The sequence below is a fragment of the Mirounga angustirostris genome, unplaced genomic scaffold (assembly GCF_029215605.1).
Source record: "Mirounga angustirostris isolate CCGP_5_RB_7025 unplaced genomic scaffold, mMirAng1.0.hap1 SCAF_12, whole genome shotgun sequence".
Taxonomy (NCBI): domain Eukaryota; kingdom Metazoa; phylum Chordata; class Mammalia; order Carnivora; family Phocidae; genus Mirounga; species Mirounga angustirostris.
The window spans coordinates 1,299,008-1,324,989 of NW_026991720.1; the positions used below are offsets into that span (position 1 = coordinate 1,299,008).

Genomic DNA, 25,982 nt, shown 5'->3' on the forward strand with positions numbered 1-25,982 from the left:
GCTCCTGCCTGTCCGGCTCCCTGTCCTGTCTTCCCCAGACCCAGTGTCGTCCTTGGAGGGCCGCACGTGCAGGGGCGATGTGCTGCCCTGCGATGCGTGCCTGATGTCTGACTTTACTAAGAGAGACGTTCATAATTCACCCTGTTTACCGCTGTCTCCTGAAGGCAGAAGAACACCGTGCTCCTGGACCCTCAGGCCGCACGCGTCCGCTGCTTCGTGCTTGCAGAGCTAAAGCAGCAGGCTGTTGGCCGTGACTCTCCTGGAGACAGAGTGTTCGGAGATGGCAGGCAGAGCCCATCTCGCGGCTCCGTGACGCGGAGGCAACATTCCCCTCCAGTCTGTGTCCCAAGTGTCAATGTGGGACAGGCTCCAAGGGTCATGTTTGTGGTCTTTAAACATTTATTTTTTTGTGGAAAGTTTCCTTATATGTTTATTTACCGACAATATAAGCTGGTGAAATTGGACCACAGCCCCCAGCGGCTTAGTCCACTTAGGCCGCCATAAGGAACCACCGCAAACTGGCGGCTTTAACAGCAGAAACAGGCTTCCTATCGTCCTGGAGGCTGGAGCCCAAGATCCAGGAGCCACAGCAGCGTGGGAATCTGGTGAGGCCCCTTCCCTGTTCTGAGCTCGCACCGTCTCGCCACGTCCACCTGCCCCTTCCCACGTTCCCACACCACAGCCGCCAGAGAATTCCTTCACGGTTCCCTGCCCGGCCTCTGCTCTCACGGCCTGTGCACAGTCGACCTGCGTGTGTGTGCGGGGGGCAGCTCTGAGCACTTTCTGCTCGTGCAGGAGGCCTGACTCTCTGTCCTCTGACCCCACATGACAGACGGGCTCAGGAGCTCTGTCCACCCCATGCTCATCTTCATCCCAAGCACTTCCGCTGGTGCAGAGCCCAGAGGCCTGGAGCCAACAGCATAAGCGAACAACTCAGCATTTTTACAAAAGCTCTCACCCACTAAGGGACTCACCTTTTAGGCCCTGACACTAGTCCATTCTCACGGGGCAGGCCTCAGAGCATGCCGTGGTTAGAACGGAGTCCCGGGCAGCAGGAAGTGGTACTCTCCTTACTGGTTCACGAAGGGCCCCCTCCCTCCGTAGCACAGCCGGTAGAAACCTGCGCATGTCACAACCTCAGAACGTGCCGGAATGCCTGACCTTCTAATTCATTAAGGCGACAAGGAAGATAATTCTCGGGTGATCATCAGCCCGACCCTCCGTGAGGAAACTTTCATGTTTATCAGACAGCTACATGATGATCTTCCTGAACTACATGCTAAGGATTCAAAGACCATCAGATAAATTATGCGAGGTCCAGGCACATCCCAGGAACCAGCTGCTCCACGAGTGTGCCATGCAGATGCGACGTCTGAACTTACGGGTGTGATGGAATCCACGGCAAGGCTGTTTACCTCTGGACAACAGGGCGGAAGCAAGGAGCACCCCACAAAGTCAGGAGGGAGTTGGCCAAGTTACCGCGGCCAGGGTGCAAGATGGGAGCGCTGTCTTCAGCAGAGGATGGAGAGAGTGTTTGAAGCAATCAGTGGCATGGGAAGTTAAATAGCCAGATGTTGACCCCTCACTCCACAGTACTGGCAGGAGCGGCTGACCTGGGAGCGGGGCTGATCTAGAACCTGGGGGCAGGGCTCACCTACAGTGGAAGCTGACCTGGGGGCGGGGCTGATCTAGAACCTGGGGGCGGGGCTGACCTACAGTGGAGCTGACCTGGGGGCGGGGCTGATCTAGAACCTGGGGGCGGGGCTGACCTACAGTGGAGCTGACCTGGGGGTGGGGCTGATCTAGAACCTGGGGGCGGGGCTGACCTACAGTGGAGCTGACCTGGGGGGGGGGGGCTGATCTAGAACCTGGGGGCGGGGCTGACCTGGAAAGCAGGTTGACCTAGGGTGAAGCTCACCTGGGGGCAGAGCCCTCAGACCCCAGCCTCCTTGGATCTGGTCACTCTCCACAGTAGAGTTCTGGGCTACCTGTGCAAGGCACTGTGATCTCCTGCCTGGAAGCTATAGGAATAGAATTCTAGAAATAAGTGCTCCACCTAGCAAGCAACAGGACCCTCAGAGAGGAAACAAGTGGCCCAGGGCTTTGCATGAAAGAAGGACTTTGCTGATGGGGGGTCAGGAGTGGGGGTCACAGGCTATTACTCCATGGTGACACCACTGATGAAACTAGGCACTCATTCCCGGGCAGCCTTCATGGGGAAGAGGCTGAGCCCCACATGCCCAAGGGGAGGGCCTGACTAATACCCCTGGTCAAGGGGCCCAGGGTTGGTCAACAACCCCCCAAGAAGTGACTCAGGGGAGCATGTGTTGACCGAGGCCTGGAGACACCACGGGGTCAGGATGTGAGAGGAGAGGCCAGGGCAGGGAACCACGAAGGAATTCTCTGGCTCCTCCCAGGAGCTGGTCTTCCTGCGCAGACCCGGGGCATCAGAGCTACCCTGCTGGGACCCCGAGGGGTCCGCTCGAGAACGGAGTCCTGGGAGGCCAAGTTCATGGACCCCACCCTTCAGTGAGCAGAGGGAGAGGGCAGTGGATCTGGGTCGGACATGGTCCTGGAGCCGTGGGGAGTGCAGGGCCAGGTAGGGAGTGGGGACGCTGTGCATTTGCAAGAGGCATGGGACAGCTGGGAGCAGGACCATGAGGAGGCACCTGCATCAGGAACCTGGCAGGTTTCTGAAGAAATGTTTGCATGGGAGCTTGGCAGTGTTGAATGAGGGCTAAGTGCAGAACTCCAAGAAACACGGGACCCCGTGAAGCTGACCTTATGAAACTGTTAGAAACATCGTCACATCTTGAGTATGTGAGGGGAGAATGCTGTGGGTAAGGTCAAGAATCACCTTTGAATTTAGTTTTTAAAGAGGTCTGTTTCCATATCACATTTGCCTCAGAAGTTGAGCATGGCTGCTTTGTAGATGCCGAGAGCAGGTCACTGTCCTGAGAGTCACTGATAGCCACGAGCCTGCCGTGAAGCAGGTATGAGAGCACATGCAGGGGGAGGAGCCGCGAGCAGCCGTGAGGGCACGTCTGCCCCATCTACAGCACTCTCCTTCACTTCTCTCCTGAGTTCAGGGAGTGTGGACATTGGGAAAAAGCTGGCCTAATGCTGTCTCCATTATGATATAAGGAATTGAGAACGTAATTCAGGAAAACAGTGCTGAATAGCCTCTTAAAAATACATCTGCATCCATGTCGAAGGTAAGGACTGTGACCCTTGCATCCCCTTTATCCTTGGAGACAATGAGGCAGGAATGAGCATCACTGACCGTTTGTGTAACAGCCACTGTCCAGAAGCCATGCAGTGGGAACTGATGTGTGCCCACTTCACAGACAAAGACCACAGGACGAGCGCTGTGAGAGTGAATGTCCCAGCACCAGGAATAAGGCAGAAAGGCCGCATGTCATCGAAAACAGAGGGAACGAGCTGCAGCAGGAGGTTTGGGGACCGAGGGCTGCAGAAGGCTTGCACGGGGCAGAGAACGTCGTGTCCGCCATGGGGGTGGCCCACGTGCTGGCAGAGCCCCGCCGCGCCCACCTCACCACCAGCACCCTCCTCCTGCGTGCCCCGCATTCATTCTGGAGCCTTGACTTCCAACGTCTGCACTTTGAGTGGCAGCTCCTCTGACCATTCCTGTCCCACCAGTCTCCTCGGCTTAACGCTCCTTCATATTTGGATGGCACGAGTCATTGCTCACCTAGGAAGGCTGGCTGGAGAGGCTCGGACGCTGGGCTGGCGTGGCGGAGCGGGAGCCCATGGGGCTGCTGGCATGGCCTTGGGCACCTTCATCCTGAAAACCAGTACATCCTAGTCTTTCTGAAAGGACACGGTTCCATGGCATTCCATCCCTGGCCCTGCTCTCTGAGGCCGGGCGAGCACCCATGGCACCGTGGCGGCCATCCTCATGGTGAGGGGACCAGCCCCTCCCCCAGAGCCAACACTATTTGTAGGTTTTTCTGTGACAGATAAGTAGTAGCTACTCAGAACCGAACACCGTCCTTCACCTGACACGGTGTCTGAGACATGGCTCCATGGGAGCATCCGTGACTCAATTCTGCTCATCTTCACAGACCCATGTTTTTCTGTTATTCCATGTACTATAACATATTTATTTTATACTGCTCAGGGTGATTTATGCAATTTTCAAATTTTGCCACTTCAAACAGCATATGTGAAAATAATTGTAGGCTAAATTTCTAGAAGACCCTAGAGGAGGATGCCTTTCATTTATTTTGAGAGGTATAAGCAAACTTCCTGCCAAAATGTTGGACTAACTGACACTCCCACCAACTATGTGGAAAATGGTGCCTGTGTCCCCAGACCCTCCTCAGCCCTGGGTACTGGCCACCCTTCATCTTTGCCACTGGTATGTGGAAAATGCTATTTTAAGGCAATTTTTGTTTACATTTCTCTTGTGCATAAGATTGAGCAACTTTTCCTACATTTGGGAGCTATTTATCCTTCCTTCCAAGAATGGCCTCAGAAGTATCCCTCAAGGGCTGCAGGGCCACCAGTTTCTGAAGCCCGCCAAGGGCAAGTTCTGCACATTTACACAGCGCGAACCACGGGCAGCAACAAGAGCGTACCGCCCTCGACACCGTAAGGAAACCAAGTGACTCTCGTCTCTTCTCTGTGTGGCCAAGGAGCGCCTCCCCCCCCGGCCCCCCCCCCCCCACCTTGCCGTGAGAGAGGCCCTGCTATTGACTGATCTGGATAAAGTTTGCGTAAGAACAACAAAGGAGAACCCTCTGAAAAGTCACCCGTGACCGAGATTGGCGCCCGCAAGTTGGAAGGCAGCAGGCTCCGTGCCTCAGGACGTGTGTCTCCTGTGCGTGGGAATGACACACCAGTGTTGTGAGCCAAGCAAGGCGCATCGTTTCAGTTTCTAAAAATAACCTGCCCAGTGACATCAGTGAGAAGAGTGGCCTGGAAGCATGAGTGCCTGGCTGCTGCAGGGTCTTTGGACCTCGGGGGACCTGTCCTGGGGGCTGAAACAGCAGAGCTGTTCTTCCTCACATCCTGGAGGCTGGAGGTCTTAGATCCAGGTGTGGGCAGGGCCGCTCTCGCCCACTTGGGGACAGCTGTCTTCCCCCTGTGTTCTCACACGGCTGTCCTTCTGCGTGTTCCTGAACTTCTCTCATCAGGACACCCGTCATACCAGGTCAGGGCCCATCCTCGTGACCCCATTTTACCTTCACTACCTCCCTGAGACCCCCTCTGCAAATACAGTGATGCCCTGAGTCCTGGGGGTTGGGGCTTCTATGCAGGAAGGCAGGCAACGCAATGAGCCCGTGACAAGTGCTCGTGTTTGAACTACCCCGTGTCTTCTGTAGCTTGAAGCAGATGACAGGCCTCAGTCTTTCCCGTTTCTATCATGTCCCCCATGCACTGCAGGGGCTGAGCAATCAGGACTATTGCCCATGCCAGGCTCTGCACCCCTAGAGCTGTGCCAGGACCAGGAGCAGCTGCTAAACCATTCACGGAGCCTCCTCCTTCCAGGCATGGCTCACGTTTCCTTTTCCGAGCCAAGTCTCTGGCCCATCGCTGTTACTCTGGGAGAAGGCAGCTCTGCAGGCACCTGGAGGTGCCTTAGGCAGCTGGGACATGGGCGACTCTCGTTAGCGTGGTTTTGACACAAGGTAAAGAGTGTCGTTTCTGTTGTTCAGTATTTATTGGGAGGCATGGATTTATTATTTTTTTGATGGGGTGGTGTGATTTGCCGTGTTATTGTTAAAAATCTGCTTTACTGTTTAAAATGCTAGGATGATGCTAGAATGTTCTCCCTGCTTGTTAGACCTTCCTGTAGTAAGTAAATTGGGTAAAGCTGAGTAAGTAAAGTCAGGTGTCCAGTTATATTTGTTGAATTAAATTAAATATCGAACACTACATTGGGTAGTTAGTAGGTCTATGAGTTAACGTTTATGAGGGGAAGAAATTGAAATCAATGCCCAAAAGAGGGCATGGAGCATGTTCATTCACATATATGTGAACAGGAAACACTTTCTGAGTGCCCAGCAACCTCCTGGGGCTTCCCTCAAATCAACCTGACAGGACGAGCCAAGAAGAGATGCACGTCCGTCTGGCCTATTCAGTTACCCCTACACCTCCCAGATTTGCAGACAGTGCTTGGGGGAATGCATGGCAGCAGGATTATTCCATGCCCAGGATGGAGCAATGTGATTGTGTATGTACAAGTTACTGTGAAAAATTAACACCATCTAAAAAGTAGTTTTTGGAGTTGCATCAAGCCTGTGGTTCCACAAGTAATCCATACACGAACAAGCATCCGTTGAGTTTGCTCATCTTTGTGTCCTTAGCATTGAGCACAGCTCTTGGACATAGCAGGTGTTGGATAAAAACTGTCTGAAGTGCCCAAGTGAAGCAGATGATTAGTGTTTTGCCCCCGAGAAATGTACAATCTATCTGAAGTGAAGAGGGGTGAACATCTAGAAAACACTGGACACGGCCAAATGCCAAATTGTGCTCTTTTGCTGGGAGACTTCTTCATCCTTTGTGAAGGCGTGGGGTGGCAGGGGGAGACTGAGGAGGGGAGCGGGCCCTGCGGGTTACTGGGCACAGTCATGGTCAAGGAGGAGTGGCTGTTTGGGGTGGGCGGGAGACAGAGCGGGCAGCAGCGCAGCTCCTGGGAGCCCTGAGTCAGTCCCCAGGGCTGGAATCTGTGGAGGACAAAGTAGGAAGTCAGTACGTAAACCCGGACCACATACCAGCCAGGCTGAGCACCCGCGTGCAGGCTTGTGCTTGATCCTTACACGACTGCTGTGGTTTCTTGAAAACAGGAAGAGCAACATTCACTTGTTCACTTGCTTGTGTTTGTTCGCTAGAAGGTGAGAGTATCTGTGGCAAACAAGCTGGGGAATGTTCTTAATTAATCCTCACGCTTGCATAACAGACTAGCCAACGGTCCAAGTCTAGTTAACGTTTTCTCATTCCTTTAAAAATCCTGTTGTCTTTGATGCCGTAGCTGTTGAGAAGGCAGTTTGTGACTGGCCCAGGGGCTGCCTTTGCGGATCTTCCCACTTTCTTCCTGAGTCCTACCCCTTTGTTCTAGGATCTTCCTGGGCCCAGTCTGGGTGCAGACCTCTTTTATTCTTACTTTCGCTCCAGCTTTAGTGTATTTCTCCGTTGGAGAATCCCATTTGTGCATGGGTCCTCAGAAAGGACAAACCATTAACAACTGACATGTGACCATCTGTGCTCTCTGCTCTCGTGGCAGCATCCGGGGCATGTGTGCTCCCGTGGCCCTCACGTCTCTTCCACATTTCTTCCACGTGTCTTCCACATGTCCTCTTGTCGCCCCTTCTCCCTGCATTCCAGGGAACTCCCTCGGGTCTGTTGCCCACTTTGCACAGTTTCTCTTCAGCAGCGTCTAATCAATATGTGATCACCTATCGCATTGATAATTACAAGGAGCCTCTTTTTCATTTGCAGTTCATCTCTTTATTCTTTTTTGAATCTGCCTGCCATATTGTATTTCTGTCTTTGGTCCCACTGCAATATCTTCAGTCATTGTAAATGCATTATTTGATTGTTTCTGCCTCATGCTTCTGTCATCTAGGTTCTTCTGAATCTGATCCTGCTTTTGATGTGTTTGCTGAGTTGCTTAGGGGAGTTTGTTGTCTGGTGGGTTCTGTAAGTTCCATCTTTCAGAATTTTGTGAGACCATATTGAGGGTGTTTAACTTGAGAGAGGTTCTGGGGTCACTTTGCCAGACAATCTAGGCTCCCATTAAACTGGGACCAGTTCTTCACCTGGATATTTTCAGACCACCCACATATTGTAAATTTGAGCCTCAGTCTAGATGAGGCCTGTGGTCCAAACGCCTTCCCATTCTAAATCCATGTGGAAACAGACATGCTTTCTTGTTGCATGAGCAAGCCCTTTCTCTGGGAATGGGGTCTTCCCAGGGTCCTGGTTTGGGGGGGCTCCCACATCCACCTCCTTACCTTCTGCCTGGCAGGGTTGCCCCCAAGACCCCACGTGGGCAGCAAAAGCCACGACCCTGGGTCTGAGGTGCAGGAAATTGTACGCCTTGCCCTCTCTCAAGGGCTGGCGTGCCTTCAGGTCATGAGGTAACCACTTCACCCTCCTCTTCATTCTGGATTTCTGAGGATTTCCCTTCATCTTATGAAAAGCTGACTGTGCCATTTATCCAGCATTTTACGTGTCTCATAGGGGAGGCTCTTCAGGTCTCGTGTCTCTGAGAACATAAGACTTAAAGCAAGTTAAACAAAGGGAACGCAGGGAAACGGTGCTTTGACGTTTGCTCTCACACCGCGTTGACAGTCGCGTCTGAGAGCCAGCTTCATGTTCTGCACCACGAGGAAGACGTTTAACGGTGGCAGGCTCTTGTCAAAGAGCGCCAGGCGGTGATGTCATCCAGACTGGTTCCCACACTCCCCCTTCCGTCTGCAGGCGAAGGGGTCGCCTGCTTCAGGAAGTGCTCGCACACTGTGCGTCCAAAGTAAGCCGTTGGTGGGTGTGCACTGCCCGGAGCCTTGGACCCCCAGGGCCAAGGGCGAGCGGCCGCGGAGGAGTCCCGGACGGCACCCCGTCACGGTGACGATAAAGGCAGCTGTCGGCAGGCGTGGCTCCGGGCTCCGTGGCTGGCCCGAGGGGCCAGGAGAGCGGGTGGTGTGACACCTGGCAGCGCACTCTCACTTCACCCATCAAACCTTGAGAACTCGTGGGCGTGTGTCACGGGCAGTCCACAGTCGGATTGGCGGTTGAGCGGGGACAAGATTAAAAATACATTTGATAGTCTTATCTCTAACTTTTCACCCTGAAAAGTGAAGATAATTTTCGATAGGTCAACTCAGTTCCCTTTTCTCCTTCGAACTCCTCATTTCGAAGGCACTGAATGAAGAATCTGGCCCGCCGGCTCCCGGCTGTGGAGGCTGACGGCTGAGCCCCGCTCTCGCGCGGTCCCCGCCACATTGCAGCTGGACACTCGGGTCTCCCCCCGCCCACCCCGGAGCAAGAGGGGAAGACGTTTTCTGGCATTTTCGCCGTGGGCTATTCCCCATTCCTGTTTATTGCTCACAGCATGTAGCCTGTTGGTTCTAGGAAATTAAAACTCAAGGACGTTCTGGATCCAAGGAGCGCTCTGAGAATTTCTGCAAGCGTGTCCTAATAACGTGCTGCTACAGGATCCAGCATTTCCCATCCGGGCCCTGGGAGAGAAGATTCCCTCGCGGCGCCCGCTGGGACGCTCTGTTCCTCCCGAGCACTTCTTCAGGAGGTCACGGCGGGTCCTCATTGTGGGTGCGGGGCGCCCAACGCTGCTTTGCCACGGGGGGCTGTCGGCGCTGGAGGCACCCGGCCCTGCCGCCTCCTGGCCGGGGGTCTCCCCTCAGACCCCTGCGGCCGTCTGTGACAACGGTCTCCTCCTGGCCTGCTCCTGTCCGGCCGCTGAAGGCAGTGCCGGTGGGCCCTTGAGAGAATCAGCCCCTGTAATCCTGACGTGGAACTGGCTGCGGGAATTGCGTAGTTGACCGTCCGTTCGGGAGGGTGGGTGGACGGCCATGCAACGTGCAAATCTGCTGCCACGCAGCGCGGGGACACAGCTCTGCAAAACCTGCTTCTGCAGAGCTCCAAGAACCCAGCACTGCCTGCGTTACGGATGCTGACATAGATGTGGTGGCGGGCCTCGGGCACCCATAGGTCCACAGCTGTCAGTGATGCTGCTTATTTGGGAGACCCTGTTTTTCTACTCGAATTTGTTAACAGAAGGCCTTCTCAGGGTTTGGTTATCCTAGAACTGCCTTTCGTGACTTGTTTCCTCTTGTATCCGCACCTTTCCTGTCCGCTCTTTGGAATCCAGCCTTGGTTTCCTGCTGAATTTTGTACGTGAATGGAATTTCTCAGTAACTTGCGGCTTTAAGTATTTTTCATATGGCAAAGGGACATGGTTGCAGCTAAAATCAAATTTGATTTTCTCATTAATAAAGACTGTGTATTAATTTATATCCATGGAAATTGCTTGTAAAACTATTTGCAAACACATTCTTTCATATTGTTGAAGTATCTAAAAAAATAAGTAGAAACGTAGCTTTGTCAGACGCTTCCTTTTCCAGTTAAACTGTTCTGACTTCTATTCCACATTAAAGTCTCAGAAATGTGAATTTTCTTTGTAAAAGTTAACATCAGCGTCTGCGCTAAACTGTAGTCAAACTTGGGTTTTACAGATGGAATGATTTACTTATTGCCGAACACAGAGACTTAAAATGGGGGAGGAGAGAACGGGGGACCACCGCGGTCCTGTCGTCTTCACGAAGTTCCTTCTGACTCCCAGCATGTCGTTGGTGGAAGTTAAGACTCCTTAGGAATAGGTTCTTGCTTAGAAAACAGTTGTTTTGAGAGCTCAAAATGCCATGGGTAGACATTTTAAACTCTTAAAAAGCAGAAGTTAGTAGAAATATCATAAAGCTGAATTATCTTTTCTTTAGACTTGTGTTAATTAAAGGAGCTGCCGACGAGCAGACAGATATTTAAAATCGCCGCGTTGTCAGTTGTGGGGGGAGGGATTGCTGGTTGTTGTTACTGCCTGTAGACCAAAATTACAAAAAGAAGAGAAACACACAAAAGATATTTGGTAAAGGCAGGTGGTCTGGATGAATAATGTTCCTTTCATTAACATATTTCCCTTATTAACTGTATAATTAATTGTACATAGCCCAGGGAAGCTGTGGAAATTGCATTTTGGGATGTATCAAGGCGGACTTATGCTTCAGACTTGCATGCAATTTACCATTAATGAAGCCAGAGATGGAAGTCTCAAATCTGTAATTATTACTTACTATGTGAATGACAAGCAAAGAATTTTATCAGAAGAGTTTTAAACGAAAGGGGATTAGCAGCTAATGTTGAAATTGTTAATCTTCCTTATAAAAATAATTTTGAAGAAAATGTTTTAGCGGAAAGAGAGGTTGAGGAAACCATGTGCCATTAAAACAGCTACTTTCTGTGACTCCGTATGCATTTGTCCCCGTTGACAGCAGGGTGCAAATATTTTTGAAGGTGAATGAATATTTTATAGGATCCAGAGCTGCTCATGCATTCCAGGAATGGATTATGCAATATTCCCAAATATCCCAGCAAAGGTGAGAGAGTCTGTAAGCTAGCCAGAGAAAGGAGCCAAAGCCGAAAAAATTAAAATATATGAGAATATTCTAAAAGAAACAGGAATTTGCTTAATAGTATAGAAATCTGCCTTTCCCCACTTCTAATGCTCATGTGAGTTAAGATTGTAAATAGTAGGGCGCCTGGGTGGCTCAGTCGGTTAAGCGTGTGCCTTCGGCTCAGGTCATGATCCTGGAGTCCCTGGATCGAGTCCCGCATCGGGCTCCCTGCTCGGCAGGGAGTCTGCTTCGTCCTCTGACCCTATCCCCTCTCATGTGTTCTCTCTCTCTCATTCTCTCTCTCAAATAAATAAATAAAATCTTTAAAAAAAAAAAAAAGATTGTAAATAGTAAATATTGTTAAAAGAAAACTATTAAATGGAGCTCCGGTATCCATTCGTCCAGGAAGAGTCCGTAGGCGGCACTGCGTGGCTCCGTTACCTTCAGCTCAGGCGTCCCCCGTGCAGGCCCAGCCTTAGGCAACCAGGGCCCTGAGATGGAGACGCGGAACTGTCGCGCATTCTCAAGAGAGATTCATAACACAAGCATTTGTTGACCACCGAGGCTGCGCCAGGCTCCATGCCAGTGGTGGAGAGGCTATAAGGAGTAAAATAATTGGCCTATTGGGAGCACCTAAAATGTATCTTACATTGATTTCTTTGCCCTGATTTTTCCCACTGAGCTGATGGCACAGACTAAAATACTAAGTCTATAGCACCATCTGGTTGGAGCCCAGTGTCGCTATGAACAGGGGAAAGGCCGTGTTCGGGTTTCTAGAAGCCCGGGAAGCTTGCTGTGGGAGGGACGGCCCCTTTTAGGGCCTGCGGCAAACCCCACGTGTGTTCTGGGCTTCAGGTCACGCTAGACCCACGCACTGATGGCAGACAGGTGGGACGTGGGGCTCTGTGCTGGTTCTTCAGAAACTCTGAGCTGCCCCCCCACCCCACGTGGTGCCCGAGGAGCACAGGCAGGTGGTGTTACGGGGCACAGATGTGTTCTCTTTCCGTTCCCTCAAAAGCCTTGTTTTCTCAAACCTAACGTCTTCTTGGTTTGTCTTTAAAAGATAAAAAATATATTTTAATGCGCTGATCCTACCGTTCTGCTCCAATTTGTGGCTCTTTCATGGAATTGTTGTGTGTCATGTGGGAAGCAGCTCGCGGCCGCAACGGTACCGTCCCGGCGGGGGCCCACGGGTCAGCAGGGGCTAGTGCGATGTTTCCCACCACCCAGGGCACGGCGACTGGCTCTCCGCAGCTTCCAGCCCAGCCGTGCTCGCACACGTTTGTCTGCATCGTAGAACAGCCTTCCGTGTCCACGTATATCAGAGTATTCCAGGTTAATTTAGTTGTCTGACTGATTTTACGTTTTAAATTGTGGCTTAAGCTATTGGCTATTGACTTTCTGTGGCTCTTTGGGCACACTGACAGCCAAGTGGTGCCAGCAACTGTCCGAGCGTTTTGTCCATGCAACAAAAGCAAGGAGGTTGTTGGAAATACCAGGAATGCTGGTGGGGTTTTTCGGGTTTTACCTGAACTTTTGACTTCGGGTAGATGAGGGCTGTGACCTTGTTTCTCAGACCAGCTGGGTAGAACCTTGCCCCGCTGTGGTTGTGTGACAGATGGAGGGTTGAGCCAATTACAGAATATTTTACAAACTGAGTGGTTACAGAAATTTAGGAGTATAAGGCAGAACAGCTTGGATAATCAAATGAGCAGTCTCTAGCAAATAGACTAAAATCCTCTAATTTACTCCGTTAGTGAATCCTGGCAGCTCCGCCTGCAGAATATATGATGCATCCGGCCCCTTCTCTGCGCTCTCCGCCCCTGCTGCTGTTCCCAAATGTCAGCCCCTGTGCTCTCGTGTGCGGATGGCCCATCTTGTGCGGTTGGTCCCCGCCTGTAGCGAGAGTGACCTTTTAAAAGCATCTTTTCCGTTATGTGCCTCCTTTGCTTAAAACACTCCAGTGGCTTCCCACGGCTCTTACTGCAAACCGCAGACTCCCCCCACGGGCGGCGGGCTCCCTTGTGGTCAGGGCGCTGGCCGCTGCCCTGCCTCGCCCCTTTGGCTCCCACCACCCTGGCCTTCTCTCTGTTTCTGGACCCTGCCGGACCCTTCCCACCCCAGGCTCTCACCCTGGCTGCCCGGTCTCCCTGTGATACCCCTCTTTCTCGATGATGAGCCCTTCCCATCCTGCAGGATGCCCTCAGGAATCCGCTCATCAGAGGGGCCTCCCCTCCTGGGGTCCGAGCCACTGCCTCCCACACCCCTCACTTAATCTCTGTCGTGTGTTCTTACCGCTCTACAGTTACCTGAAGTTATCTTTCTAATCATGTTTGTTTATTTGTATGTGGTCTGTTCTCTGCCTCAAGAAACCAGCTGCACGAGGACAGAGTCTTTCCTGGGTCCTCGGAACACACACATGCCCCGGCTCAGCTGATGCGCTCATGACAACGTGAATAATGCATGAATAAATCCCTAAACCACCAACACCAGGGCAGGAGTATGAAATAGGAGTGAAGCTCTGGTCTCTCTCCCACAATTAGAGGAGACATTCAGCGTTCACTCATAATGCCAAGGAAACTCTTTGCCCTAAATTTAAACATTAATACCTTTTTCATGTATGGAAAATACAGTATAATTCTCTTATTTTCCATCACTCATGAGTATTCATCTTTGTATTTTAACCTCTGTTCATATAACCTTAATTTTTAAGATGCTAAATAAGATAATAAGATTCATAAAATTGTTTATTTAAGCTCGTCGAGCTCCTTGAAGAATGACAGCCTGCACAGGGCAGCATGACGGCTGCCACCACGTGGGCTCCCTTCTCTGTCTCCCTGTGGAGCCCGCATCCCCCCCACTGCCCCCACACACACACAGAGCGCCACGTCATGCTGGAGAACCTTCTTCCTTCCTCCGGTTTAGTAAGAGTAGGTGGTAAGGACAGGACTGCTTCTTTCTCGAAGTTTATTAATCAGAACCTTCCCGGGACAGGTGTTCATTATTAACAATTTCCATAGAGGTTTTAATTTTAAGTGTTCATCAAGTTGTGGTTTTCTTCTTCTACAAATCTGTCAAGCAAGGCTAGTGGAAGTCACACACTTATTCGATGAGTGCATGTCTTTAGCACAGGCAGGGTGTCCTTCAGCACGTCGCCGATCTATGTCCAGCACCCCCTGAAGACCACCCTGTGACCAGGTTAATTATTTATGGATTCCAGGAAGTGCCCCACAGGCTCTTCCACCACTGTTCAAGACCTCTCTTTCGTCGATATGACTTCTTGCAATTCTGGACCTTGTTCTAGATGCAGAATACCAAGACCCAAAATTATAATAAAGCTCCCAATTAGTTAGTTCTACATAATCAAGATTTAATTAGTTTTCATGTCCCCTTCACTGGTTGCTTTGCAGAAAGGCACCTTGCGTTCTCTCTGACCCTCCAAAAGCACAGGGACGTGGACCACGTCTCAACTCCTGCCTTGGAGACTCCTGCCTGGGGGGCTTCCCAGAAGTTCTTTGAAAAACATGATGTTTTCTTTAGAGCTTTTGTTTATTTTCCTAGTTCTTGCATGTGTTTTATTTTTCAATTACAAAAGGGATTTTAAATAAAACAGAGAACTCGGTGTTCACAGCCTCAAACCCAGCATGTTTTCTCCTCTGTTCCTTCTGTACTTCGTTGTGTCGCTGTGCACCTAAACTGCGTGTGAGCTGGGGACTTTCTCTTAAAGGCTTTCCACTTGGCAGCCTTTGAACTTTTCTCCACTGTCTTAACAATTTTACACTTCTATCACCCCAGTCTGCTTGGTTACGATATAAAGAGTGGGAGTGCGTTTCTAAGTCATGTGCAGACAGCCCTGAGACCCATTTTCAGGGGTTTCCAGGCTGCAGAGATTCTGCTTGGCCTCCAGAGCTTTCAGAGGGAGAATTTGGGGAAAATGACGTGAGTTCACAGTTGCCCGTGAAGCCGGTCTCTTGCCCATGTGATGCTCCTGCTGGTCAACCTCACCAGGAAAAACCAGGCTCACTGCAAAGATGTGTGGAAACGTTCCCTCCTCAAAATGAATTTCCACAGAAGTGATTTTTAAAATGTAATCAAAAGGAGGAGAACCACGAGTCTTTCATCTATTCCTCACGCCTACGTCTTTAGGCTTTTTGTACGCATGACCCAGAGGCTGAAGGCCAAACTGTGTTTGCTTTTCCTGTGTTATCAAAACTCTGTTTTGATAACACAGGAACATGCTTTGAGTTGGCCTTTCCTGGGTCTGTGGGGTTTTTTTGGGTTTTTTTTTTTTTTTGGCCATTTTTAAGAATAACGTGTAAATCTACCAGAGCCATGCGCGTTTTAAGCACCCCGTGAGACCAGCAGTCCCACGGCAAGTGAGAGGAGGTGCCAAGATGTGGGGCATGGTACGGGACACGCTGGGCAGCCAGGCCATGCTCTTTGTGCAGGGCCTCACACTGTAGCTCCGATTTATCAGAGTCAGGTGGCATTTGAATACAATCGTATGGGTCACAATTCCTGTTTCTAGCAAATCTTTTCTAAGCTGAGAAATCACAAGCTACCCTCTGATCATTTAACTAGATCTGTCCTTCTCTGAGTTTGAATGTACTGCTTAGAATTTCTAATTTTGAATTTCAAGTATCTTCACGGGCCCGCTCATAACATTAATGAATAACATTGAGAGTGCGTCAGAGGCAACGCTGTGCAGACGGACAGAGCTCCAGCCTCGCCGCACCACCGGCTGACACCGCGGCTCTGGCTGCGTAAGCCGAGTCAGCACGATGGACCCCATCAAAGTGCTCCTCTCATCTTTACATATTCTTTGCTTGGAATTCAAACCTCTTACTGTGGGAATTCAAACATTTAACATAAACATTTCCCTTTCATGTATTAATGAAGACAAGTGGCAATGTTTATTTTTTTTTTCTAAAGATTTTATTTATTTGACAGAGAGAGAGAGAGTGAGAGCAGGAACACAAGCAGGGGGAGTGGGAGAGGGAGAAGCAGGGAGCCCGATGCGGGGCTCGATCCCAGGACCCTGGGATCATGACCTGAGCCCAAGGCAGACGCTCAACGACTGAGCCAGCCAGGTGCCCCAGCAATGTTTATTTTTAAAGAGAAAAAGGTCCTCCCTTTGCCCAAATGGCAGCAGAAGAAGCTTACTCCTTGCTTTTAAAGGCATTAATCTACCTCTACCTGATTTTAAAGCACAAAGCCTTCTGGTCTCCTCACAAGGAAGGGAAATGTAAATGGGTTGTATTCTTCACTTTAACAAAATGTTTGTCACATCAGTAAAGTCATGTAATAACAGGCACCAAGGTAAAGAAAGGAGTGGAAACAAAGCTTCCCTCATAAAAATCGGGTCTTCCAAAAGCCCACCCATCTTTAATACGCCTTTGCCACAGCGGGCATATGCTTGTTTCTGGCAGCATTGTTGTAAAATGAAGTTCCACCGAGATGCTCTCTACTTGTTTCGTATCTGAGGACCCACACAGCAGGTGTCCGGACACCTGCAAGGACACTGTTTCATGCTGCCGTTGACGGTTTCTGTATATATTGACTGAGGGGACATGGTGCTGACTGGATGCCGTTCCGCTTATCTGTCCACCCGTGATCCTCCATCCTCATGAGCTTTGGTGTTCCAGGAAAGGGCTATGTTTCTGCTGTTCTCTTTAGTAATAATGAATCCACTCGCACTGCCCAGAATCTCACCCCTTCCAGTGCTGGTATAAGAGATGCTAAAATAACATATCATCTCTGACGTTTAGTGGAGCTAAACTTTGCTGTCCCTCAGGCCCTGGCCAGCCACTGCACGCAGATTTGGCAGAGCACCTTTGGCGGCTGCGATCTGGGAGGCCCTGGACGAGCCCGTGCTGCCCCGTGGCCTGGGTCTGGACGACCCCTGACAAGTCTGCACACTCCATTATCCTGGCGTTCAGAGGCGGACAGCAACTCTGCCGACTGGCGTCAAAGTGTGGACGTGGGCTTGTTGCATGTGGTGAAACAATAGTTTTTGTAAGTGGGGTTATTTCCTTAGTGATCCTGGAAATGGGTCCCAGTGTTGACACCAAACATAAAACAGTGCCCATGAAACAGTCTCCGAGCAGGACGCAGTCTGAGGGTGCTGAGTCAGAAGTGCCACAGGGTATTAGCACCCGCTTTCCACACTGGAAAACATCTTTCGATTAGCAGCTTGATTTCACACCTTCTCTTATACTGGCATTTTCCAATGACTCCTCAAGACTGGCCATGAAATACCTCCCTCACTAGGCAGTGATCAACAAAAGGGAGCAAGGCAAGAGGAGGGGGATAGTTCTGGAACCATCCCTGATCTCACAGTCAGGTGGCTGTGAGCTCAGCATGGCAATCCGAGCACATGTTGGCTCCATCCACACAAGGTGGAAACTGAGTTTTTGAGGAAGATGGCTGTCCCTGGTGAATAGGATAGGACTCTGAGGCTGGTAACTACATGCTTACTGGTGCTGCTTGTTATCTCCCTCTCTGGTGGTATTTACGCTGGTGGTGTGTCCGCCACGATGCCCCTGAATTCTGCATTCAGGCTGTACTCGGTGTTTGCTCTTTCTGCAGACTCACTGTGTCATTTCATTAGCTCATGGGAATGTCCCCAGGACACACAGTAAAGTCACAGGATATGGACGACAATTTAAGAGATTCCCTCTTTTTCTAATGAAAAGCTGAGGCCCGCCATGATCACCACCTCTCCGCGTATATACATGTTATAGTTCACAAAGCGACTTCACAGAGCGACCCAGTCAATCTTCGGATCCGCCTTCAGGAATAGGAACTATGATTCCCATTTTTATGTAGCAGTATATTAAGGGTCAGTGAGATGAGGTGGTTTGCCCAAAAGTATAACCAAAAAGTAGCTATGTGGGGACCAACTCTTTTTGTGAATTACATTAAGAAGTCTTTCAAAATCCAGTTCAGTGCCTACTCCATTTTACTGCTTTCCAATTCAGCAAAAGCTCCTTGAGGCTTTCATAAAGGCTTTGGGGACGGAAGCTACAATCAGCTCCTGAAGATAGAAAGTGCTCTTGTGATTATTAATAAAACCCCATCATGTTCCAGAGCATCCCAAATGCTCCATATTTTTAGAAATCACTTTCTTGACCTCACGGTGTTGACAATGTGATCAGAAAACTTACTGCAGAAAATATTTAAGCTATCTTGACAAATTGTGGACATGTCTCCAAGCAATAACATTTTTGTCCCAAAGATTTGGGATTCTGTGTAAAATTATCCCATTAAATGTGGAGGCCAGTCGGTTTGTCTGAAACACGGATGCTGTGTCATCTGGTGGCACATAGTCCTTGTGACCCAGAAAATGTTTGTAGGCTTCCCACCAGTGATCTAACAGCATGAGCTAGAAAAAGATAAGAGATGAGGAATTAAGACTCGTACAAAGAAGATTAAACAGGAGAACCTCTGATTGGGTTAATATCTCATAAAATAGGGCTTACGAAAGCTGGTGGTGTTCTCACTGGGCAAAAAACTCAAAAGAAATGCTGGCTCATCTTCAACCTGCTCTACTTGCTAATGCCGTGGAGCCTGAGGCCGGGGTCAGCCAGTGTGTCCTGGTTACTAACTCGGAAAACCCACATTCTGGAACCTGCCGGCTTTTTCCCACAAACAGTTTATCTGGGGATTATCTTTTCTGCAAACCCATTAAGTCTAGGTCCCAGGAAAGTATCAGAATTCAAGAAGGTTTAGACAGCTCCCCACTCAGGACTGATCTAAAACCAGCTTGAGTAAAATTCCTCCGAGGGAGTTCTTCCCGCCAAGAACACTTCCACAGCCTCTACCTCTGCCACCCCCAATATTAAGGTATAGTGAACAACCCTAAAAGAGTAAAGTCATGCTTCCAAACATTCCTTAAGAACCAGCAGTAGCTATCAAAATTAATTTACCTGGGGCGCCTGGGTGGTTCAGTCGGTTAAGCGTCTGCCTTCGGCTCAGGTCATGATCCCAGGGTCCTGGGCTAGAGCCCTCCTGCATCGGGCTCCCTGCTTGGCGGGAAGCCTGCTTCTCCTTCTCCCACTCCCCCTGCTTGTGTTCCCTCTCTCGCTGTGTCTCTCTCTGTCAAATAAATAAATAAAATCTTTAAAAAAAGTTAATTTACCTACGCTCTTCAAGTTGAAACAACTGATACTGAGCACCAGCTCTTCACTTCTTTTACATTTTCAGAGTGCACATCACAGTGGGATCCCACCTGCATGTGGCTGGTTCCCTTCTAGTACTATTAACTAGTACTATTAACTAGTACTTTGCATATCCCAGGGCTTCTCTCATAAAGTTTCAATTCAGAGGTACTCACAAGAACCTGGAACAGGACTGTGTAAAGTGATGTGGGTGAGGTGGGTACCTAACCAGCAGGTGCTCACAGCTCCTAGGACGACAGGTTCTAGAAATAGCCCTCATCACACCAGTGACGGCATGTATTACGTCCCGAATGAGAGACACCTGCCAAGCGCACAGAGTTCACACAGTGACAGAGAAGAACGGGGGGAGACAGCACGGGGCCTGGACTCAGAGGGAAGAGTTAAAAGGGTTGGAGGTAGAGCTTTCTGAACTGTTGTGGTGCCTCCAAGTTTCTAAACCTGCCATTACGTCAGGGTTGCCATGGGAGCATTAGAATGTGGCAGCACCTGGTTGGCGTGAATTGTAAAGATGCTGACTGGATAACCCAGAAAGCAAGAAGGAGGTGAGGAAATATACAATGAAACAAAATCCCTACATTACATTTTGGGGCAATTCTTCCAACTTCAGAAGATCCTAAGACAATTTTTTTGGATGCCATCATTGACATAAAATGTTTATCAGTAGTACAAAATTACTTCTAGAAATATCCAGGTTATGAGCAGTCATCCAACAAATATTGACTGTGTGCCCAAAGCACGGGACAAGTGAATGAGACACTGGCCCCATTTTCAAAAATCTTAATCTCATGAGCGGAAGAATATCCTGACACCCCCAAGCTACAGCACAAAGAAGAATGTGCAAAGACATAGTTTTTAAAATAGTAAGTGTCCGATGAAGAGGGTGGGGTTGTAGGAAATGAGGATCCAAGAGGCTGGCAGTAGGCACATACTAGGTTCACAAAGGAGGTGCTGGTGTTGCGCTGACCTTAAAGTCGGGATAGATTCATTACAGAAGAATCAGCATGAACAAAGTGTAAAGAGTGATGGTGATATGGGGTGGGGGGTGTTCAAAACATTGGGAAATAGTCTTATTGGGACAGAAAGGAGCAGGTTAGTAAAATGAAGTTTGGACAAAGGATAGTGCTAGTCTAGGCTCCACTGGTGGTTTTTTAAACCAGTGGTATCTGGGACCAGAAGTGGTGATCCGGTCGCTCTGTGAATGAACTAGGAAGTGGATGTGAAGGTAGGGGTGTGGGGAGGAGGTTGCAGCAGGGACCAAGACAAAACAGCAGTGTCCCAGGCAGCAGACCCAAGCTTTGGTGCTGCATCTGGCTGCTGGGGGCTTTGGGCTAAGGGTTTAACGAATCTAAGCCTTGGCTTCTCCGAATATAAGATGAAAGTTTCATCTCAGCTTCTTGTCAACTCAGACAAGAAAGTCCTATAATATGGATGTTGTCCAAAGCTGAAGTGATGGTGATCAGCCCTGAAAAAAAAGAGAAAAAGCAGCCCATGCACGTGCTAAGGAGAGTAGGGTTTATCAAAGCCTTATGGTTAGCTCTGGGTGGTGGAGTTATTAGTAGCATTTGTTTTCATTCTGCTTCCTTTCGTTTTTTGTTCTTTTCTATGCATGCTACATGTGTAATAAAAATGTACAGTTTGTTTAAAAACTATGCCCTCCCACCATTACCACCATGCTCACTCTCACATACACACACATATATAAAATAAAACTATTGGAATTCAGTTTTTAAAACAGCTCCAGCTACATGCTCACTCTGGGGGAAAGAATATGAGTAGTGTTTCATTACATGTTAACTTACCAATTATTCCGGAAGATGACTATGTCTGAGGAAGGTTACTATACCTGTTCTAATTCACACTTCTCACACCCGTGAGAGACAGGACCTCCCAGGATTAAGTTACTGTGGCAGTTTGGTTTGGGTGTTGTTTAAAACACATTATTTTACGACTAAGGCTTAGCTTCCCCACAGACAACGTGAAAATATACTCTCATGTCACAGATGAAAAGCAAGAATCTTATCCACAAACATAAAAGAGGAAAGTCTCCAAAACCATGAATGGGGAAATTACATCACTTTAATATCATAAATGATGTTTCATAAAAATATTAACAGAACAGATCAAATTGAGATGACCAGGGCAGGACAGACACAGGCTACCGGAGTAGCACATGCGGAGAGAATGAAAAAGTTATCTCAATTTTAATATAATCAAGTGTATCTTTACATGACTTCGTTCTCAATGAAAAAATAGTCTATATCTGCTCTTTCTCCCTCCTCCCTCCTACCACCCAAGCTTGCTTACTACAGTCCCAGTTTGTATTTCTTGCTATAAATTTAGAAACTCAAGTGAGCTCGCAGCGTGATTTCACTTCCCATCGTTGAGGTAAACGTGAAAATGTAAACACCTGCAGTTTACAGGGATTAAGGTGACATCCGGTGCCCCTCTTGCAGACAATATCCGATATTGAGGAAAGTAACCACAGAAACACTGAAACCACACACTTCAGCCAGAACTATACCTCCCCCCATATTTTAGCTGGAGAAATATTTCACAAAACTTAAATGTTAATCATGCAAAAATGTCCTTATTAGGATAACTTTGTATTCAATATTCCACAATGATTGTCTCAAAAAGAAAAAGCAGTTTGTAGTTGATATTTTCTGGATTGGGCCACTTAAATTCACTTCCTCCCCTTGAGAAGAACCCGGAGGGGCTGTCTGGGCGGAGGTCACAGTGTAGGGCGCTGATGAGGAGGGGTGGGCTGGTACGACTCCCTCACCTTCAGTGGCTGGAGGCTCTGTTCCTCAGGAGGGTGTGCCTCAGAGGGTCGAGGGTATGTCACTGCATGGCTCGTGTGGTTCTCTGTCATCTGCACAAAAGGCCATCTGCCGGGTACCTAAATGACTGTGACAACCCAGGTCCTGGCTTCTGGTCACAGCCCATCACTGGCCCTCCCGGTGACGTCGGCTGGGTGCCCCCACCGCCCCTCACCCGCTGGACCAGGCAGACCCTGAGGGCGATGCCTTCTGTCCCACAATTCCCACAGAGCACTGGCTTTCCCTGGTTTGCAGACCGACATGGATAGAGCCGGTATTTGTTGAGTGAATAACACAAACCAGTTCAAGCCAACTGTAGTCCAAACTGTGAGACGAGTGGGAAGCCAACAAGACTGATGTGAGTTACTTTTCCTGGTGCTGCTGAGCCCAGAGCAGTTGGCTAGGGAGGAGACGCAGAGCAGGCCTGTCGTGCTCCCTTGGAGTGAGAGGACAGTGGGGGCTGGCAGGGGGCCAGGGGCCAACCCTGACTAGACCTGGGGGGGCCTAACCACTAGGGGCCTGGACCCATGTGCGTGTGTGTTTTATTTTGTTCGTGGATGTGGCTGAAGACCTGTGTCCACACACAACACATTGAAGACCCCCAAACACGGCATCCCAGGGTGGGACCACTGTTTCCATTGGGTGCAACAAAGCCACTGGGGTTTTGCCATTTGAAATGCTTTTCCTTAAAGCCACGGTCGTTTCTCAACTCCATAGATCCATGAGAATGCACAGACAGGGCTGGCCGGCGTGGCTGTCCTTGTGGGAGGGGATGTTCCGGAGGCCTTTCCTCATCCACTTCTGGCGATCGCTGCTGACAGACAAGTGCCCAGAAAAATTAAGATCCGAGCAACCGAGGGTCAGGATATCTGGTTCCACTGTTTTGGGGTTTTGTTTTGTTTTTTTTGGTTTTTTTTACCACCACAAGTTGCTTAACATTTTGCACAAATCCGAGCAGCCCCATGCCTTAAGCACATCACACCCACTGGATTCAGAAAAGTAGGCCAATTATAAGAAGAACGGCATCTGCGTGGACACGTTATCTACACCAGCTTTTGGTCAGTTGATCGGATCTGGTCTACCGTGTGTCCTTCTTTTCCCCAGTTGGTTGGTAATAGCTGACAAGGCCACATCATCATCTGAGTGTTCTTGATGCCCGGGCTCTGTACCCGGAATGTACACACCATGAACCCCCGGGAACCAACCAGCAAAACATGTAAAAAGCCTTTCCTGCATTTTGTGCGTCTGGCTGGTCTGTGTTTACTGGGTCTGGTAGGAACCAGCTTCTTCACTCAAACACGCAGGTGAAGCGTGGGCTGTGTCCTCTGTGTCCTGGCTCCCGCCGAGGGCCTGACGCCGCTGTAGGCGGCAGTCCCTGATTCCGTGTTTTCCATTTCAGGCCTACATGGAGGACCACTTGAAGAACAAGAACCGGCTGGAGAAGGAGTGGGAGGCACTGTGTGTCTACCAGGCCGAGCCCAACAGCTCGCTTGTGGCCCAGAGGGAGGAGAACGTGCTGAAGAACCGGTCTCCGGCGGTGCTGACCTGTATGTACCCAGCCCTGGCGCTCCCGGGCCAGGGGAGGGGGAGGTGGGGGCCGGGTGGGGCCGGCAGCACCTTCCCATTCGCGCCTGTGTTTCTGCTCATGGCTGGGAAGCCATCCTGGCCTAGAAACAGAGTCAGTGTCTTCCTTTGTGGTCCAGGGGCACAGTCCTGGGTTGAGGACATCCACACACCAACGAGCACTTGCTTTGTTTGCTATTACTGTGCAGTTTGAGACTCATTCCTTAGCCTCGTTGAGCCTCTTTGTCTGTAATTGGGATCCACCTGTCGTCCTTGAAATCTTCGGGCCCTGAGGATAGTTAGCACATTGCCTTCCGCACTGTGGGCCCCAGGTGGGTGGTGGTGGGTCCACAGACATCTTCCGGCCTCACGCTTACTGCAACAAGCATTGTCGAGGACCTGCTCTCGGCACAGGAATCACCACCAGAAAACAGAGATACAAAAAGATACCAGTTCTTCAAAGCAGCTTGCTTCGAGTAGGAGACAGTCTTATTTTATGCGTTGTATGTGATGTGACTTACGGACGGACAGGCCCGCGCAGAGGCCGTAAACAGACAGACTGGCTTAGTGTGCCCCTTCCTGGCCGCCGGGCCCCTTTCTCAGTCACTTGGCCAATAAACGCAGGAACCTCCTGTGTTCTCGCTGGTTCCGGTCCAGGCTTGCACCCTGATGAATGCATGAACCCACCCTGCAGAGAGGACAGGGATGTGAGGGGCGTTTGTGACCCAAGTGCCCGACGTGAACAGACGCTCTCCTGGTGCTGACCGCGTGGGCGGCCAACACGTGCGCAGTTGCCCCGTCCCCGTCCTAGTGCCTACAGGCGAGACGTAGTCGGGCACACTTCAGACGTAATGCAATGTTCTTTGTCGGCTGACATTTTCAAGGACACGCCAAAGCCACACTCTCTGCAAAATCTGCGTCCACGGTGGGGACGATCCCCCCCCACGCCGTGTCCCACACGCTGTGCCCCAGCCCTTGGGAGCCAGCGCTGCAGTCAGCCTGGTGCCCCCAGAGCACGGTGCAGACCCTCTCCCGATGGTCCCGCCTCACCCGGCCCGGCACAGGCTGCCGGAGATGTTCTGATGGTAAATGGCAGCAATCTGATCGAGTTTGCAGGTCAGAAGATTAAAAGCTGGCCCCTTATGTTGCCATCAACACTGACCTGGGCATCGCAGACCCTTGAAATCTGAAGGCACTTCTGGGCATGACTTTTTCTAACAGTTCAGTGGGGGTTCAGATGAGGCCATCCATTTCCATGAGGTGTGAGGGGTTTTTCCCTGAAGAGCTTTAAAAATAGGAGCTTTTAGGGGCGCCCGGGTGGCTCAGTCGGTTAAGTGTCTGCCTTCAGCTCAGGTCCTGGGATCGAATCCCAAGTTGGGCTCCTGCTCAGCCGGGAGTCTGCCTCTCTCTCTCCCTCTCTGCCTCTGCCCCTCTCCACCTCTTGTTCTCTCTCTCAAATAAATAAATAAAATCTTTAAAATTTTTTTGAAAAATAAAAATAAGAGCTTCTATATTTAGAAGGAAAGTAACAAAGAACCCACAATTGACTAACATATTTATTAAGCACCTACTGTTGGGGGGGGGAGCCACTGACAGGCTGGGAGGTGTGATGACCTACCAGGGCCGCTGTGGGGAGGTGGGGAGGCTTCGGCCTGAGTCTTGGATACGTAGCTGTTTGGGGCAAATAGTCCACAAGCTTAGATGGAACGTCTCCCTGGGTCTGGTCGCTTACTTGCACTGTTGGGTCCCGTATGGTAAATACTAAAACTCACGTCCTCTTCCTCCAGCACCCCTCCCACAGTGAAAGACCAGACTGCAGCAGGTGGCCCACGGAGTCCCTGTGCCCACAGGACCTTCGTGACGGTGGGGCACCCCGTCCCAAGGCCATGGGAGCCCCAACACCTGCCCTTTGACCAGAGCCTCTTCCTTCTTCCCGTGGCGCTGGGGATAGGTGGCCGATGCTCCAGCAGCATGCCCCAGCTCCTCGCTGTCCCGGGTCATGAAGGGGCAGCTGTGCGGGCCACGGAGGCCAGGGCTGGCACAGAAGCATTTTCGTGGATGACCCGTAGCGACCACCCTGTCCTCCCCGCTACTGGCCGCCTCGCTTGTCGGGGGAGTCTTACCATCTCAGCCTGCACCCCTTCCCGAGCAGGATGCGGGGGGTGGCGTGGAGAGAAGCTGAGGTCTCGGTCGGTCTTGCCAGACTGCACGGAAGAGAACTACCTCCTCTTTCGGAAACTCTGCTTCCTGTGGCTGGGCGCTCACGC

General features: G+C 50.3%; 1 protein-coding gene across 1 annotated transcript in view; it reads left to right on the plus strand.

Moving 5' to 3' along the window:
* Positions 1-25,982, plus strand: part of PTPRN2 (protein tyrosine phosphatase receptor type N2) — a 577,019-nt gene that overhangs the window by 488,909 nt on the left and 62,128 nt on the right. The window contains exon 17 of the mRNA XM_064575623.1: positions 23,552-23,699. Within this exon, the coding sequence (XP_064431693.1) occupies positions 23,552-23,699 (148 nt within the window). The remainder of the gene's footprint in view (positions 1-23,551; positions 23,700-25,982) is intronic.